This window comes from Phocoena sinus, chromosome X, assembly GCF_008692025.1.
Source record: "Phocoena sinus isolate mPhoSin1 chromosome X, mPhoSin1.pri, whole genome shotgun sequence".
In the NCBI taxonomy this organism is placed as follows: Eukaryota; Metazoa; Chordata; class Mammalia; order Artiodactyla; family Phocoenidae; genus Phocoena; species Phocoena sinus.
This window is the reverse complement of record NC_045784.1, coordinates 41,578,617-41,597,691: the sequence shown is the minus strand read 5'-3', so window position 1 is coordinate 41,597,691 and position 19,075 is coordinate 41,578,617. Positions and strand designations below refer to the sequence as shown.

Sequence of the window (19,075 nt, the reverse complement as noted above, 5' to 3'; positions counted from 1 at the left end):
GGCATGTGGGATCTTAGTTCCCTGACCAGGGATCGAACCCATGCCCCCTGCAGTGGAAGTGTGAAGTCCTAACCACTGGGCCACCAGGGAAGTCCCTCTCACCCCCCTGTTTTCTTACAAACACTCTAAGTAAATTGATACTGAAGACTTGGCTAGTTGAAGCACCCTTGTTTGTGAGAAGAATGTGGGATGTGGAGTTGCAGGTGGTGGTTTGAGTCCTAGCCCTGCCAGTCAGTAAGCGGGTAGCCTGGGCACACTTTATCTCCTGAGCATCAGTTTCCTCATTTATGAAGTAGGAATAATGGTACCTGTTTCCTATTGTGAAGGGCTACTGTGAAGATTAAATGAGATAATGCACGTAAAGTGTTGAGCATAGCATCGGCTGATTATGTTGGTCTCTATCAACATCTTCTGACTCAGGCAGAGATTTCTCTGTTTTACCTCTGTGTGTGTGTGTGTGTGTGTGTGTGTGTGTGTGTAATAACAGGTTAGCACTTAACCTAAGCACTGTGAAAAGTAGCTTTATTATTCTAACACTACAATGTCTATGACATCTCCAAATGTGTGTCTGTTGAGAAATGATTCTATATAAGTTTAAGAAAGGTAGTGTCTCTGAAAATATATTACTAACTATACTCATCTATAACTTTATTACTAAAATCTTATTAGTACCACCAATAAGCAAAGGGAAGTTAGTGTAACATAAAATTACTGATACTGTTTTCTGAGCCATAGTGTCGCTTCATTTAATTGGATAGAAAGGCTTATTTTTCCAGATTATCTTTGTAATTGTTTACTTCACTTTAATGTGTCCATGCTGTGGTAGAAAATAATGGAAGGCATTACCATGACACACCATTCTTATTTGTCCTGTGAAGATTGGCACAGTAAAGGTTTTACAGAAATGAAAGTTCTAGAAAATTGAAACTTTAAACTTGTTAAACATCAGGACATTAACTTTAACTGCTTTTTAATGGAAATCTTTCTGAAATGTAGAATGTTTTTGTAAATTAAAAGTGTTTTACCAGCTTCCTAAAAATCTGTTGTTTGAGAACTTGGGCCATAAAAGAAATAAAAACTTTAAGTGCAGAGTTAGAGGGGAACCATAAGACCAAATTGACTTCTTGTGCCTGGTGCATCAAACAGAAATTCTGGTATTGGGATATGTAGTGGTATTGATGGAGGTGAAAGAGTAAGAGTCCTTGTCCCTGATTTCACTGTACTTGGCTCTTGTGTTTGGTCTTTCCGTTGATGGGGGCAGCCTGTGCGTGGTATGCTATAGGCTGCTCTGTGACCAGGAGCCCTCTCCATTCCGTGGTTGTGTGTCATGGGTGCCACGTGCCATCTTTGTGGACTGTTACTTAAATGGATCCACAATTCAGGAAAGAAAATAGAAGTTTCCAACCTGTAGTATTGCTACATTCCTGAGCAGCTACCAGAGAAAATGAGCGCCATTCCTTCTTGTGAACCATTATGCAGTGATTCCTCTCACTGGAATCCTGTCACTTCTATACCCCTTGAATCAATCAGACCCACTCACAGGTTTCAAAAGCTGTGATCTGTGCTGTCAGAGAGTAATTCTCTAGTTGCACCACCCAGGCTGGTCAGTCTTTTGCTTAGTCTTTGAGACTGAGTTCAAATCTGCCACCTGCCTGGTTATTCTTCCTTTACTGCTTCAGTCAGTAGCTCCCACAGCTCTTGAGTCAGGTCTATTTTCTACATAACATTACTTGCCGCTTTGTACTGAGCATTTGCAAGTGCTAAGTACTTTTTAGTACACAGATGGAGTGTTCGGGGAAAGTTAGTTGAAGGAACAAAGTCAGGTTCTTGATTTTTCCTTCTTTCTCTTTCCACCGTTCTTTCATTTTTCCCACTGCTTTTTAGATACCTGTACCAGCAGTCTTCATTCAGTGAATTGTAATTTCTCAGTCCATGTCCAGTTGGAAACAGCTGCTGTGACCTTGTTCTCTCTGATTGCAAGGGTCCAGCTGTGGGGGGAGCCACTCACCCAGTCTGTCATCCCCTTCCTACCCCCACCCCCGCATCATCTTCTGGTTGTCCACACCCGTCGTCCTCATCTTGGTTGGGCACCTTGGTTGCCCAGGAGGGACATGGCCGACTTCCTGCCTTGCTTTCTAAGGTGATGGGCAGGGAGAATGAGAAATTGAAATTCAGAACAGCCAAATTCAGACCAGTACAAAGCGTTAATTATTAATTATGCAGAGCTAGTGTTTATTGTCATAAATAAATGAGTTAACTACACATTATTTTTTTTTTTACTACTGGTACAGTAGTATTTTAGGAAAATAGTGTTTAGAAGTCAAAGGGGCTTTTGAAAATCATGTACTCAAGGCTTCGCTTTACTCTGTCTTTGGACTTTGCTGTGCACTATTGGATGGCTTCCGTTTGCCCCTCCACATTTCCACACTACCCTTCCCCACTCTCTTCTTGGCACTGGGAGGCTGACTGGTATGGAAGATTGCAAAGGTTCCTTTGCCTTCTACTTTCCCATTGGATTTGTCCGCGGGGAGAGCACCAGTGGGAGACTGGGAGGAGGCTAGACATGCAGGGTCCCTGTGGGCTGGCTGTGTCCCTTGAACAAAGGTCACGGCTCCTGTTGGGTGACCCTCTCCACACAGCTCCTGGTTCTGGCAACCACTCCTTCCCTGGACTCTTTGAGCCTAGGGATGGTATAAAAGCTCCCTGTTTTCAGCCACAGGTACTGCCCTCCCCCTCTCCCATGCTCTCTACACACTTCTATAAATAATGCCTTTATAAACACTTCTCAAATTACTCATCTGTTTCCTGCCAGAACCCTCGCTGATAAAGTCCTGGGACCCAGGTGTCCTGGGCTGCCAGCCCTGTGCTCTGTTCATTGAGATTAGCCTCCACCAGTCTTGAGTCCCTGACTGACTGACTGACTGATGTGAACAGAGGCCTCTGGTGCCAACCGCCAGTGGACGTACTGTATGAGTAATAGATAAAATTTCTCTCGGGTTTGACCACTGAGATTTTGGGAAGTTTGTTGCGGCAGCAGAAAGTAGCCCACCACACAGGGCCTGTTTTCTCATCTCTAAATTGGGAGGTATGATACTACTACCTTCTTAGGGTTTTCATGAGGACTAAATGAGATTGTAAAATGTTTAGCATAGTGCCTGCTTCCCGGTAAGACCTTAACCATTGTTATTATTATCATTGTTAATGTTTCTTCAACATTGGGTTCAAAACAAGACAATTCTTGTGTCATATAACGATAAACTAAGAGTAGAGGTTTTGTATTAGTCAGGTTTCTTCAAAGAAACAGAATAAATAGGAGACATATGTGTGTGTGAGGGGGCGAGGGAAAGAGACGTATTGATTGATTGACTGCTTGATTGTAACGAATTGGCTTATATGATTATGGAGGCTAAGAAGTCTCAAGATCTGCAGTGCAAAGGCTGGAGAACCAGGAGATCCAATGCTGTAGTTCCAGTCTGGGTCCAAAGACAGGCAGAGAAAGTGAATTCTCCCTTACTCTGCCTTTTTTGTTCTAGTGAAACCTTCAACAGACCACATGAGTCCCACCCTCATTGAGGGGGGCCATCTGCTTTACTCACTCTACTGATTCAAATGTTAATCTCATCCAGAACCTCACAGACACATACAGAATAGTGTTTAATCGAATATCTGGGCACCCCATGGTCCAGTCAAGTTGACAAGTAAAATTAACAATCACAGGTTTTATGGAAGGAGCCACACATATCGTTAATGTAATAAATAATCCAGAAAACAAGAAATTTTTGTAGCCTAATCCCTAAAGATTTTTCCTGTTGTGTAACTTGACAAACTGTTTTCAAGGGTGGAAGAAAGAGATTGACCTTGTTTGTGTCTTGTTTTATGCAGATGACACGTCTGTCCTTTAGGAAGTATGCCTGCTGGTGATGCCCCCTGTTGATGTCTGGTTAACATCTGAAAGCTTAGAGTAGTGGTTTTAGTGCCTAGATTTACGATTATCTGGAGCAGCCTCATGATATAGTTGACATTTTTCCACTCCAAATTATTTTTTTTTTACTCTCAATAAATGAGTTGAACTTTTTGAAAAGAAAGGCGTGATGGGAAGTGGTTTCAGAATCTCCCTTAATCCCTAACAAAAATAGAGAAAGCAAGACAAGCAAAAAAGAAAACACAGACTCTACTAGCTGACAGAGTGTCTCCATGAATCCCCAGTTATCAACTGGGGGGGGGGGGGTCAAACTACCTGTAGCAGTGAGACTTAGGGATAAGAACAGCAGCTGTGCTGGAGGAAGCAAAGGAAAGAGGGGCTGCTGGTCATTTTGATTGTCAGGGAACCTAGAAATTTCCCACAAGTATTCACAGTCAAAAGGAGGGATCCCCACTGGGAGCAAAGAATTTTATGGTTGTATTGGATAACATCAGTGAATATTGGGAGGAGACTTTTCAGGCTCTAATTTGTGGGGGAGGGCAAGGAGACTGGAGGAGGCGTGAGGCTGCTGGAGTGACCTGGGCCCTCAGACCTCTCAGGAAATTCCTTGTAGAAGATCTCTCTGCAAGGACAGAGCCACTGCCTAAAAATGACCTGCTCGGACCACAGACCTTGATTGATGGGGCATTAAAGGAGAAAGAAAGCTCAGATAGTAATGGTGGAGAAGGCCAGAGGAAGTCGATCTGAGTATTGGCTACACCTCTGGGTGGCTACGCCTCTGGACCATATTTTTAATACTTCAATGTAAAACCAGAAGAGGGAGCCCTAGAGCCATGAAACTGGAAAAGCTGTTCTGGGCCTTCTACCCCCTACCCACCTCACTTAATATGGGCAGCAGAAATGGATTGAGGTTGAACTTCATGTAAATATAAGAAAAAATGGGGATAACCCCTATGAATAATAAAGTTACAGATAATGAAGTCATACCAGAAGAAGAGGGTCCCAAAGCAGATGAAACTTTATTAACATTCCAACAGAAGCTAAAGTAAGTTAAGAAAATGATAGAAGTTATAAAAGAACTGTATACATCAGGATTGGAAAATTCAGAAATGAGAGGACTACACAATAGGGCGTTATGAAAAGAGAGCTGACAGAAAGGAATGGAGGGGGAACCCATGGAGAAAAAGAGATGTAAAGTATTAAAACAATAAATTTGAAAATGGGTAAACCCCGAATGATAGTGTCAAGGAATATACATCAGTGGTCAAACTATAAGGAAATGCAAGGAAATGATTCCTATAAATCGTGTTACTGGTTACTTTTGAGTGAAGGAAGGGACTTGAGATTGGGATGGAACATATTGTGGGGTGCTTCTGTGGGGGTTGGCAAAGTTCCATTTCTTGAACTGGATGATGGTTACAAGAGTGGTTGGCTTATAATAGTGCTAAATATTTGTTTGGTTTTGTTTTCTAATAGTATCAGTTAGTAATGCACTTGGCTGCAAATAACAGAAAAATCTGGCTAATACTAGCTTAAACAGAGAGCCGTTTAACTTGGCTAATGGCTCCGAGCTGGTGCCATGGCTGCCACTACAATCAGGCATCCAGGCACTCAGTCTTTCTAGGTCATTACCCTTGGGTTTCAGACACACCTTAGTTGCCCCATGGAGGCAAGATGACTGCACTGCGTCCAGTCTCCTCCCTCTTCCAGGCAGCAAAAGTGGCACTCACCACAAGGGAAGCTGAAGAAGTGAGTTTAGTTTTTCAGGTCCTTATGGCAGAAACTAACAAAGCAGAAGGTAGTTGGGTGTGAGTGTTGAGAGAGAACCCCGCCTGCATGTGTACATTTAGAGCAGTGGTTCTCAACAGGGGGTGATTCTGCGCCACACCCCTCCCCCCACCCCCCTGCCCAGCAGACATTTGGCAATGTCTGGAGACATTTTTAGTTGTCACAACTTGGCAGGGGAGAATGTGCAGTGCTACTGGTATCTTGTGGGTAGAGGTCAGGGATGCTGCTAAACTGTCTTATGAGGCACAGGACAGCCCCCACGACAGAGTTATATGGCCCCGAATATCAGTAGAACTGAAGTTGAGAAACTCCAAAGCCCTTTCGGGTGGGTCCATAAAGTCAAAACTGATTTAATAATAATAGTAGTACGTCATTTGTCTTTTTACTTATGTTCTTTCACAAGTGTACCATTGAGTAGAGTTTTCCAGGGGCTATATAATGTGTGATACTGACTCTCTGTTGATCGAATGCAGAAACAGATATGAGAACCATCTATCTTCCATTACTTCACATGTTAAAGAGATCTGAGAAAATGTAAAACAGTGGCTCTCTTCTCACTATTTTTGTTGTTGTTTTGGAAAATATAATTATTTTTCATTAAAAATATGTTAACATATAATGGTTTTACTAGTAATTTAAATGAATAAATATTTAATTTTTTGTTTTATTCAATACAGTAAATATTGATACCTATAGCCCACAAAACTAAAGCTCTTTGGAGCCTCAAAATTTTCTAAGGGTGTAAAGAAGTCCTGAGATCAAAAGTATGAGAGCTGCTGGTCTGCAAAATAGCTGATTTTTTTTAAAAATTTTAATATCTTTTTATATAGCAGATTCTTATTAGTCATCAGTTTTATACACATCAGTGTATACATGTCAATCCCAATTGCCCAATTCATCACACCACCATCCCCCACCCCCGCCGCTTCCCCCTTGGTGTCCATACATTTGTTCTTTACATTTGTGTCTCAATTTCTGCGCTGCAAACCGGTTCACCTGTACGATTTTCTAGGTTCCACATATATATGTTAACGTATGATATTTGTTTTTCTCTTTCTGACTTACTTCAATCTGTATGACAGTCTCTAGGTCCATCCACGTCTCAACAAATGACCCAATTTCGTTCCTTTTTATGGCTGAGTAATATTCCATTGTATATATGTACCACATCTTCCTTATCCATTCGTCTGTCGATGGGCATTTAGGTTGCTTCCATGAGCTGGCTATTGTAAATAGTGCTGCAATGAACATTGGGGTGCATGTGTCTTTTTGAATTATGGTTTTCTCTGGGTATATGCCCAGGAGTGGGACTGCTGGATCATATGGTAATTCTATTTTTAGTTTTTTAAGGAACCTCCATACTGTTCTCCATAGTGGCTGTATCCATTTACACTCCCACTGACAGGGCAAGAGGGTTCCCTTTTCTCCACACCGTCTCCAGCATTTGTTGTTTGTAGATTTTCTGATGATGGCCATTCTGACTGGTGTGAGGTGATACCTCATTGTAGCTTTGCTTTGCATTTCTCTAATAATTAGTGATGTTGAGCAGCTTTTCATGTGCTTCTTGGCCATCTGTATGTCTTCTTCGGAGAAATGTCTGTTCTGGTCTTCTCCCCATTTTTGGATTGGGTTGTTTGTTGCTTTCATATTGAGCTGTTTATATATTTTGAAGGTTAATCCTTTGTCCATTGATTCGTCAGCAAATATTTTCTCCCATTCTGAGGGTTGTCTTTTTGTCTTGTTTCTGGTATCCTTTGCTGTGCAAAAGCTTTGAAGTTTCATTAGGTCCCATTTGTTTATTTGTGTTTTTATTTCCATTACTCTAGGAGGTGGATCAAAAAAGATCTTGCTGTGATTTATGTCAAAGAGTGTCCTTCCTATGTTTTCCTCTAAGAGTTTTATAGTGTGTGGTCTTACATTTAGGTCTCTAATCCATTTTGAGTTTATTTTTGTGTATGGTGTTAGGGAATGTTCTGATTTCATTCTTTTACATGTAGCTGTCCAGTTTTCCCAGCACCACTTATTGAAGAGACTGTCATCTTTTCTCCATTGTGTATCCTTCCTCCTTTGTCATAGATTAGTTGACCATAGGTGCGTGGGTTTATCTCTGGGCCTTCTATCTTGTTCCATTGATCTATGTTTCTGTTTTTGTGCCAGTACCATATTATCTTGATTACTGTACCTTTGTAGTACAGTCTGAAGTCAGGGAGTATGATTCCTCCAGCTCCGTTTTTTTCCCTCAAGACTGCTTTGGCTATTCGGCGTCTTTTGTGTCTCCATACAAATTTTAAGATTTTTTGTTCTAGTTCCGTAAAAAGTGCCATTGGTAATTTGATAGGGATTGCATTGAATCTGTAGATTGCTTTGGGTAGTATAGTCATTTTAACAATATTGATTCTTCCAATCCAAGAACATGGTATACCTCTCCATCTGTTGGTATCATCTTTAATTTCTTTCATCAGTTTCTTATAGTTTTCTGCATACAGGTCTTTTGTCTCCCTAGGTGGGTTTATTCCTAGGTATTTTATTCTTATTGTTGCAGTGGTAAAGGGGAGTGTTTCCTTAATTTCTCTTTCAGATTTTTCATCATTAGTGTATAGCAATGCAAGAGATTTCTGTGCATTAATTTTGTATCCTGCAACATTACCAAATTCATTGATCAGCTCTAGTAGCTTTCTGGTGGCATCTTTAGGATTCCCTATGTACAGTATCATGTCATCCGCAAACAGTGACAGTTTTACTTCTTCTTTTCCAATTTGTATACCTTTTATTTCTTTTTCTTCTCTGATTGCCGTGGCTAGGACTTCCAAAACTATGTTGAATAATAGTGGCGAGAGTGGACATCCTTGTCTTGCTCCTGATCTTAGAGGAAATGCTTTCAGTTTTTCACCACTGAGAATGATGTTTGCTGTGGGTTTGTCATATATGGCCTTTATTATGTTGAGGTAGGTTCCCTCTATGCCCACTTTCTAGAGAGTTTTTATCATAAATGAGTGTTGAATTTTGTCAAAAGCTTTCTCTGCATCTATTGAAATGATCATATGGTTTTTATTCTTCAGTTTGTTAATATGGTGTATCACATTGATTGATTTGCATATATTGAAGAAACCTTGCATCCCTGGGATAAATCCCACTTGATCATGGTGTATGATCCTTTTAATGTGTTGTTGGATTCTGTTTGCTAGTATTTTGCTGAGGCTTTTTGCATCTGTATTCGTCAGTGATATTGGTCTGTAATTTTCTTTTTTTGTAGTATCTTTGTCTGGTTTTGGTATCAGGGTGATGGTGGCCTCATAGAATGAGTTTGCGCGTGTTCCTTCCTCCTCAATTTTTTGGAAGAGTTTGAGAAGAATGGGTGTTAGCTCTTCTCTAAATGTTTGATAGAATTCACCTGTGAAGCCATCCGGTCCTGGACTTTTGTTTGTTGGAAGATTTTTAATCACAGTTTCATGTTCATTACTTGTGATTGTTCTGTTCATATTTTCTGTTTCTTCCTGCTTCAGTCTTGGAAGGTTATACCTTTCTAAGAAATTGTCCATTTCTTCCAGGTTGTCCATTTTATTGGCATAGAGTTGCTTGTAGTAGTCTCTTAGGATGCTATGTATTTCTGTGGTGTCTCTTGTAACTTCCCCTTTTTCATGTCTAATTTTATTGATTTGAGTCCTCTCCCTCTTTTTCTTGATGAGTCTGGCTAATGGTTTATCAATTTTGTTTATCTTCTCAAAGAACCAGCTTTTAGTTTTATTGATCTTTGCTATTGTTTTCTTTGTTTCTATTTCATTTATTTCTGCTCTGATCTTTATGATTTCTGCTAACTTTGGGTTTTGTTTTTCCTTCTTTCTCTAGTTCCTTTAGGTGTAAGATTAGATTGTTTATTTGAGATTTTTCTTGTTTCTTTAGGTAGGCTTGTTTAGCTATAAACTTCCCTCTTAGAACTGCTTTTGCTGCATCCCATAGGTTTTGGGTTGTCGTGTTTTCATTGTCATTTGTCTCCAGGTATTTTTTGATTTCCTCTTTGATTTCTTCAGCGATCTCTTGGTTATTTAGTAACGTATTGTTTAGCCTCCATGTGTTTGTGTTTTTTACGTTTTTTCCCCTGTAATTCATTTCTAATCTCATAGCGTTGTGGTCAGAAAAGATGCTTGATACGATTTCAATTTTCTTAAATTTACTGTGGCTTGATTTATGACCCAAGGTATGATTTATCCTGGAGAATGTTCCGTGCGCACTTGAGAAGAAAGTGTAATCTGCTGTTTTTGGATGGAATGTCATATAAATATCAATTAAATCTATCTAGTCTATTGTGTCATTTAAAGCTTCTGTTTCCTTATTTGTTTTCTTTTTGGATGATCTGTCCATAGGTACAAGTGAGGTGTTAAAGTCACCCACTATTATTGTGTTACTGTCGATTTCCTCTTTTATAGCTGTTAGCAGTTGCCTTATGTATTGAGGTGCTCCTGTGTTGGGTGCATATATATTTATAATTGTATATCTTCTTCTCGGATTGATCCCTTGATGATTATGTGGTGTCCTTCCTTGTCTCTTGTAACGTTCTTTATTTTAAAGTCTATTTTATCTGATATGAATATTGCTACTCCAGCTTTCTTTTGATTTCCATTTGCATGGAATATCTTTTTCCATCCCCTCACTTTCAGTCTGTATGTGTCCCTAGGTCTGAAGTGTGTCCCTTGTAGACAGCATATATAGGGGTCTTGTTTTTGTATCCATTCAGCAAGGCTGTGTCTTTTGCTTGGAGCATTTAATCCATTCACGTTTAAGGTAATTATCGATATGTATGTTCCTATTACCATTTTTTAATTGTTTTGGGTTTGTTTTTGTAGGTCCTTTTCTTCTCTTGTGTTTCCCACTTAGAGAAGTTCCTTTAGCATTTGCTGTAGAGCTGGTTTGGTGATGCTGAATTCTCTTAGCTTTTGCTTGTCTGTAAAGCTTTTGATTTCTCCATGGAAGCTGAATGAGATCCTTGCTGGGTAGAGTAATCTTGGTTGTAGTTTCTTCCCTTTCATCACTTTAAGTATATCATGCTACTCCCTTCTGGCTTGTAGAGTTTCTGCTGAGAAATCAGCTGTTAACCTTATGGGAGTTCCCTTGTATGTTATTTGTCATTTTTCCTTTGCTGCTTTCAATAATTTTTCTTTGTCTTTAATTTTTGCCAATTTGATTACTCTGTGTCTCCGTGTGTTTCTCCTTGGGTTTATCCTGTGTGGGACTCTCTGTGCTTCCTGGACTTGGGTGGCTACTTCCTTTCCCATGTTAGGGAAGATTTCGACTATAATCTCTTCTAATATTTTCTTGGGTCCTTTCTCTTTCTCTTCTACTTCTGGGACCCCTATAATGCGAATGTTGTTGCGTTTAATGTTGTCCCAGAGGTCTCTTAGGCTGTCTTCATTTCTTTTCATTCTTTTTTCTTTGTTCTGCAGCAGTGAATTCCACCATTCTGTCTTCTGGTCACTTATCCGTTCTTCTGCCTCAGTTATTCTGCTATTGATTCCTTCTAGTGTAGTTTTCATTTCAGTTATTGTGTTGTTCATCTCTGTTTGTTATTTCATTCTTATAGGTCTTTGTTAAACATTTCTTGCATCTTCTTGATCTTTGCCTGCATTCTTTTTCCGATGTCCTGGATCATCTTCACTATCATTATTCTGAGTTCTTTTTCTGGAAGGTTGCCTATCTCCACTTCATTTAGTTGTTTTTCTGGGGTTTTATCTTCTTCCTTCATCTGGTACATAGCCCTCTGCCTTTTCATCTTGTCTCTCTTTCTGTGAATGTGGTTTCTGTTCCCCAGGCTGCAGGACTGTAGATCTTCTTGCTTCTGCTGTCTGCCCTCTGGTGGATGAGGCTATCTGAGATGCTTGTGCAAGTTTCCTGATGGGAGGGACTGGTGGTGGGTAGAGCTGGGTGTTGCTCTGGTAGGCAGAGCTCAGTAAATCTTTAATCTGCTTGTCTGCTGATGGGTGGGGCTGGGTTCCCTCCCTGTTGGTTGTTTGTCCTGAGGCAACCCAACACTGGAGCCTCCCTGGCCTCTTTGGTGGGGCTAATGGCGGACTCTGGGAGGGTTCACGCCAAGGAGTACTTCCCAGAACTTCTGCTGCCAGTGTCCTTGTCCTCATGGTGAGCCACAGCCACCTCCCGCCTCTGCAGGAGACCCTCCAACACTAGGAGGTAGGTCTGGTTCAGTCTCCTATGGGGTCACTGCTCCTTCCCCCGATTTCTGATGTGCACACTACTTTGTGTGCACCCTCCAAGAGTGGAGTCTCTGTCTCCCCCAGTCCTGTTAAAGTCCCGCAATCAAATCCCACTAGCCTTCAAAGTCTGATTCTCTAGGAATTCCCCCTCCTGTTGCTGGACCCCCAGGATGGGAAGCCTGACGTGGGGCTCAGAACCTTCACTCCAGTGGGTGGACTTCTGTGGTATAAGTGTTCTCCAGTCTGTGAGTCACACACCCAGCAGTTATGGGATTTGATTTTACCGTGATTGCGCCCCTCCTACCATCTCATTGTGGCTTCTCCTTTGTCTTTGGATATGGGGTATCTTTTTTGGTGAGTTCCAGTGTCTTCCTGTGGATGATTGTCCAACAGCTAGTTGTGATTCTGGTGTTCTCACGAGAGGGAGTGAGAGCACGTCCTTCTACTCTGCCACCTTGGTTGATAATCGAAAATAGCTGATTTTTAAATGTCTATGAAATGTGAAAACTGTGAGAAGTGTAATTATGTATACTCTGTTATAAATGAAGACTTTCATTATTTCAAAATCCTTTATTAAACCTTCACTGTGCCCCGACCCTATGCTGGAGCACAGTGATCAATAAAATAGGGTTTCTATTTCCATGTTCTTTCTTTTTATTCCTGGTGGTCATTAACAGGCATTTAAAGAGAAATTGATTTTGTTAGCTCTAAACTCAAACTTGAATGACCAGAAATAGGCATTTTGCCCCCATTATGCTTTTTTTTATTTTTAATTTAAAAATTTTTAATTATTGTAGTTAATATGTAATGTTACATTAGTTTTAGGTGTACAGCAAAGTATTACGTTATTTTTTTCCAGATTATATTCTTGTTTTTTAACATCTTTATTGGAGTATAATTGCTTTACAGTGGTGTGTTAGTTTCTGCTTTATAACAAAGTGAATCATAAACATATACATATGCTCCCATATCTCTTCCCTCTTGCGTCTCCGTCCCTCCCACTCTCCCTATCCCACCCCTCTAGGTGGTCACAAAGCACCAAGCTGATCTCCCTATGCTATGCGGCTGCTTCCCACTAGCTATCTATTTTACGTTTGGTAGTGTATATATGTCCATGCCTCTCTCTCGCTTTGTCACAGCTTACCCTTCCCCCTCCCCATATCCTCAAGTCCATTCTCTTATATTACAAATTTTTGAATAAACTTTTTGTTGTATCTTTTGGATCTTAAAAGGTGTAAGTCTGGGCCGATGACAAATTACCAGGAAATTGAACCTGCACTTTTATCTTCTAGTTTGGGAGCATGGCAGAGTTTACATGCTCTTCAGATCCCCAGCGAGCCCAGGCTTATGATCTTTCCATGTGCGGAGTCCTTTTTCCAATGCTTTACCACTAAGATTTTGAGATTGAAATGGTGCTTATGGGACTTCCCTGATGGCGCAGTGGTTAAGCATCCACCTGCCAATGCAGGGGACATTGGTTCGATCCCTGGTCCGGGAGGATCCCCCATGCCGTGGAGCAACTAAGCCTGTGCGCCACAACTACTGAGCCCGCGCGCCGAGAGCCTGTGCTCCACAACAAGAGAAGCCACCGCAATGAGAAGCCTGCGCACCGCAACGAAGAGTAGTCCCAGCTCCCCACAACTAGAGAAAGCCCACACGCAGCAGCAAAGACCCAACACAGCCAAAAATAAATTAGTTAATTAATTTAAAAAATAAAATGAAAAATAAAATAAAATAGGGTTTCTTTGCAGCAACATGGATGGACCTAGAGACTATCATACTAAGTGAAGTAAGTCAGAAAGAGAAAGACAAATACCATATGATACCACTTAATTTGGAATCTAAAATATGACGTGAACGAACCTATCTATGAAACAGAAAGAGACTCACAGACACAGAGAACAGACTTGTGGTTGCCAAAGGAGAGGAGGGTGGGGGAGGGATGGAATGGGAGATTTGGATTAGCAGATGCAAACTGTTATATATATCAATAGAATGGATAAACTAGCACAGGGAGCTATATTCAGTATCTGTGATAAACCGTAATGGAAAAGAATACGAAAAAGAATGTGTATGTGTGTGTGTGTATATTCAGATATCACTTTGCTGTAACCTGAAACTAACACAACTTTGTAAATCAACTATACTTCAATAAAATAAAAAATAAAATAGGGTTTCTGCCTTCAAAGAGATTTCACCCCACCAGTAGAGCCAAGTCACATTAATTGTGATTATTTTTTACGTTCTGTAATAGAAGTGTTTTCAAAGTGTGTTGAGATTACAGTTGAGAGCACAGTGTTATTAGAATCAAGCATCATATCACTCCTCATTAAGATTAGGAAGATTGCCATTTTCATTTCTGCCATAGACAGACGACCCATCTTTGACTCCCTTACTGTCTCCCAAACCACCCTGTCCCACCAAAGATAAGAATTGCTTCTATGAATTTGTTATCAATGGCTTAAAGTCACAAACCGAAACTAATTTGTATGCTTTTGTCCCATGTTTTAGTGACTGTACTGGCGATATTTAATGAATTGCATGCAGATGTGGACCTTTACGCACTTCTGTTTGGAGAAAGTGTCCTAAATGATGCTGTTGCCATTGTACTGTCCTCGTAAGTAACAATATTTCTGCCTGGGAAGAGAGACTCTGGCTTCCTGAATGCTCTGGGCTAAAATCAGAGGCCCATCTTAAAAGTGTTAAATTTTGAATTGGGTGCTCTTCTAAATGAGGTTTATCGACTTAGTTGATAAAGTTATGTTGCTTTGTCCAGTTGGCAGCGGTTGGAATGCCGATACCATCATAGCATGGTGACTGCAGATTAAATTAAATGAATACACCATGGGGAGTGCTCTGCAGAGTGTAGATACCTATGTTTGTCGATATTTGTAAGTACCATGGTGTAAAACCAGCTTAGTGTTTTTTATCTCTCTCTTTAAACTCCAGGTCTATTGTTGCCTACCAGCCAGCGGGGCTGAACACTCACGCCTTTGATGCTGCTGCCTTTTTTAAGTCAGTTGGCATTTTTCTAGGTATATTTAGTGGCTCTTTTACCATGGGAGCTGTGACTGGTGTTGTGACTGCTCTAATATCCTTTTTGTAGTTTCTGCCCCTGCCTAAGTATGACTATGTGGCATTGCACTTGGGAAAAGAAAGTTCTCAGTTCTTCCTTTCAGAAATGAATCTTAAATTAATTGTTCCACTGGGGGCTGGGGGCTCCTGAAATGTCACCCTTTGGTGAAACATGACAGTCGATGGCCTAGCTAAGAGTTTGAGAAAACGTTTGAGAGTGTAGCTCTTGGCTTAGCTCTGTCCTCACCTTTGTGTTTTCTGTCCTTCCTATAAACCTGTCGGAGATAGGAGCTTGGGGGAAGTGTCAGTTTTTTTGGGGGGTGGGGTGGGGCTGAAAGAGTGGAAGAGCCAGGAGGAGGCTGGGAATCAGGGACCACCTCTCAGGAGGCTGGGAGGAAGCAGGCTGTGAAGTACTTTAGCCGCAGCCTGACTGCTGTTGCCCACTGTTCCAGGCCATATGGGACTAATGTGGCCGTAAGTAGCCAGGGACTATCTGGGGGAATTACAGCAAGGTGGCCTTCCTTAAGCCGAGGACTGCACAATATTGCCTTAAAAACCAACCAGCCAACAAACCAACCAACATAAAAGCAAAGTGCAGAATGAGAAGGCAAGCCTTCCACAGGTTAAGATTTAATCATTTTAAGTGTACAATTCAGTGGCCTTAGGTGCATCCACAATGTTGTGTAACCATCCCCGCTATTTCCCGAACCTTCTTCGTCATCCCCAACAGAAAGTGTGTGCCCATTAAACAATATGATCCCTATATCCTCCCCTCTCCCAGCCCTTGGAAACCTCTATTCTACTGGGAAGCTTCATTTTCTTTACTTTCAAAACCAAGCAGCAGCTCTGGGGCCCCAAAGGAAGAGCTGAAGGGAAAGGGTAGCCCTTAGGGAGGGGTCCTGGGCTAAGAGAGTGTGGTTCTTGGTGACCCTGATACTTGTTGCTGGAGACAGTTCCTTGACAGGAGCTGACGTGACCAAGTTTACCAAGCTGCACTGCTTCCCCCTGCTGGAGACGGCGCTCTTCTTCCTGATGTCGTGGAGCACCTTCCTCTTGGCAGAAGCCTGTGGGTTTACCGGTGGGTTTCCTCTGCCCTTGGCCACCCTTCCCCTCACTGTGGCGGAGGCTGTGGGAGCTTGAGGGGAGCGAAGAATTCTTAAATAGCTGCTGCCCAGAGTTGATAAACCACTCACGGAGTGTCCATATGGAGGACTGCTGAGCAAGGCTGGTATTCTGCCTTATGAATAATTTAGTTGCCCAGAGCTACATATTTTTTAAAGGATAAGCTTTATTGTTTCAAACTCAGTTACATCTTTGAGTACTCATTCTAACTATAAGTAGATACTTAGCTGCAAAAGTTACTGAATATATTAACACCTTATTTGTATCCTCCCCTGGATTGCTTCGTTATTTTACAAACAGTAGCAATAACAAGCAAAATATATATCCTTTTAAAGGTAATTTTGCTTCTACTCAGATGAGTGTGAGCACAGTTTTTCCTTGTTTTGTTTTTGGTCTGTTTAATCATTGCTTTTCAATGCTGTGTTTTTATGGTGCCCGTTTCATAGATTATTAGTGCGAGTGATCATGTGGTTTTAGTTCCTCACATTCCCTCATTAAAAAAAATAAATCATTGGATTTTTCTATTAGAAAACTCAAGTACAGTTACTATATATACATAATCCAGGTAATTCGGAAGTCCTTTTTATCGTCTTTTCAAAATATTGAAGCATATCTTTATATGCCCCACTTCCTTTAAAACTTGACAATCATCTGTAAACATATAGGCAGAGTCCCAGGTGTGTTAATTGTCTTACACAACAAAATAGTCACCGTTAACCAGAAATCTAGATTATCAGGGCCAGGATAATTGGACTAGTACTCTGGATCCATTTTGTCTGAAGCCCTAGACCATGCAAAAATATAAAGCATTGGTTTGAAATTAAATTCATTCTTTCAGTGAACAGAGAGGAATATGACAAAAGTGTGTGATGGGCGCACACTTCACAGTCTCTTTGAGGGAATGAATGCTAAATGCCATGCCATATAGAGATGGCCAATTCAGTAGGAGTTTAGAAGAGGGGAGAGAATGCTCTTAAATCTGGAACAAGAGGTAAATCAGTGGCCTTGTCTTTGAAGGAGGGCAGGGTTGGGAGAAGCAAAGGTTGATATGAGAAGTGTGGGCAGAGGAGCTTTCAGTAATAGGAAATTTTCAAAAACTTTCAGGAAGTTGGATATGCTGGGCTTGACTACCTTAACTTTTTGTTTCAGGTAGGATTTTTTTCTGCTTTTTTTCCCTCCATTGATTTTTTTTTTTAAACTATCTTGCCAGGCGTTGTAGCTGTCCTTTTCTGTGGAATCACACAAGCTCATTACACCTACTACAATCTGTCGGTGGAATCAAGAAGTCGAACGAAGCAGGTGAGGGAGAGGCCTGTGTCCCCACAAGTGACCTGCGAATACGAGGGAGGGGACCCACAGGGTTTACGGCTTCCTTTTCCCTTTTTGTGCAGCTCTTTGAGGTGTTACACTTCCTGGCAGAGAACTTCATCTTCTCCTACATGGGCCTGGCGCTGTTTACCTTCCAGAAGCACGTTTTCAGCCCCGTTTTCATCATTGGAGCTTTTGTATCCTTTTTTTGGTTCCCCCATTTTCTACACGGAAAGACGACCACTGCTGCGGAAGCTGTAACAACAATAATTTCTAGTTTGGCGGGGAGGTGACTGAGCCAGCACTGGTTCATGGTATTTTTAGGATGAGAAAAAGAAGGCTTAAGTGGTAAATATAAAGCTAAGTGTATTTGATTTCAAGGACCGGTGTTGATTCTAGGGTTGCCCTTTCTGCATTTTCTGTGTAAGGTGGCCTTTCTGTTACACTGGTGATTGGCAGGTGGTATTTTGTTTTTTAAAGCACCCTTCCTAGCAGAGCTAAAAATCAGCAACCAGCATCAGTCCCCCAAATTGTTTTCTTCTCATCGCCACGTGAATTCCAATCCAGGAGCTTCCCCGTTTGGAAGACCTGAAGGTTCTGTGTCTCTTGCTCTCAGCTGCACGTGGTTGCACGCAGCCCTTCCTCTCGCCGCCCAGGGCAGCCCACAGGCAGTGTGCACGCTTTCACCCAATTCCGTATGGTGACCCTTTTCTTTACGCAAAAAAAAAAAAAAAAAAAAAGAAATGGAGAGAAAGGGCAGATGAAATGGAGAAATACTGGGTTCTTTGATTTAGTCCCATCATGAGAGCAGTTTTTGGAAGAGAGACACAGTTTTGGGGGTTGGCTCCTCTCAAGTGAGGAGAGATACGAATGCCCAGCAGTACGTGGACACCTGAGGGCTTTACTCAGTTGGCCTCAGATCCTTATTGTTTTTGTTAAAGTGAACTCTTCTGGGCCTTGGAACTATAGCAGGAGTCCACTACTGCCTTTTCTGAGGTCTCATGGGTATCCTTAGATCTTGGGATGCTGGCCCCCCAAAAAGGAGTATTTTTCTCTTCTGGGCTTCTCATTTATTGTGCAGGTATAAATGATACTCACCAAGCAGCTAGAAAGCGACAGTGGCCTAATGCCATGCCAGAGTCCTGCCAGTTAGAGTGTTATCTGCTTCAACTGGGGCTCATTTCTTAGATTTACACACTCAACAGACCAAGAGCTAAAGATCCAGCGGATCAGTGTTTTTATTCTTAAGAAAGACCTGGCATGTCACTTTGATTTGTATTCTTAGCGCGGCATCCTGTGAGAGATAGTGAGAGTGCTGCCTTGTTTACAGCGCGGGGGCCTTGTTCAAGGGGGAGCCGGGGCCTCTGTGAATCCTGAAGGCCGCTTCCACTTGCGGACTTATGCGTGGCTCCTGGGATAGAATGTTATAAGCACGACCTCTTTCCTTCTGTGAAAAAGAAAACAAAACAATAGCAAAAAGGGAAAAACAAGAGAGCGAGAAAAGAAGAAAAGTAGTTAGTATTTTATCCTAGAGAAGGCAGAAGACAGTCCCGCCCTCGCTTCTGTCTGAAACAGCTGCAGCTCCGGCTGGTCGAAACGGAAGCTCCCTGTTCCTCTGGCTCCCACAGTGGTTTCCTCCTATGACCAGGGCAGTGTG

General features: G+C 41.6%; 1 protein-coding gene across 4 annotated transcripts in view; it reads left to right on the top strand.

Annotated features, from left to right (window-relative positions):
- SLC9A7 (solute carrier family 9 member A7) overlaps nucleotides 1–19,075 on the top strand; it is a 154,536-nt gene that overhangs the window by 88,378 nt on the left and 47,083 nt on the right. For all 4 annotated transcript variants that reach the window (XM_032619552.1, XM_032619551.1, XM_032619553.1 and 1 more), the window contains exons 6-10: nucleotides 14,425–14,530; nucleotides 14,863–15,004; nucleotides 15,961–16,066; nucleotides 17,321–17,409; nucleotides 17,502–17,615. In XM_032619552.1, the coding sequence (XP_032475443.1) occupies nucleotides 14,425–14,530; nucleotides 14,863–15,004; nucleotides 15,961–16,066; nucleotides 17,321–17,409; nucleotides 17,502–17,615 (557 nt within the window). The remainder of the gene's footprint in view (nucleotides 1–14,424; nucleotides 14,531–14,862; nucleotides 15,005–15,960; nucleotides 16,067–17,320; nucleotides 17,410–17,501; nucleotides 17,616–19,075) is intronic.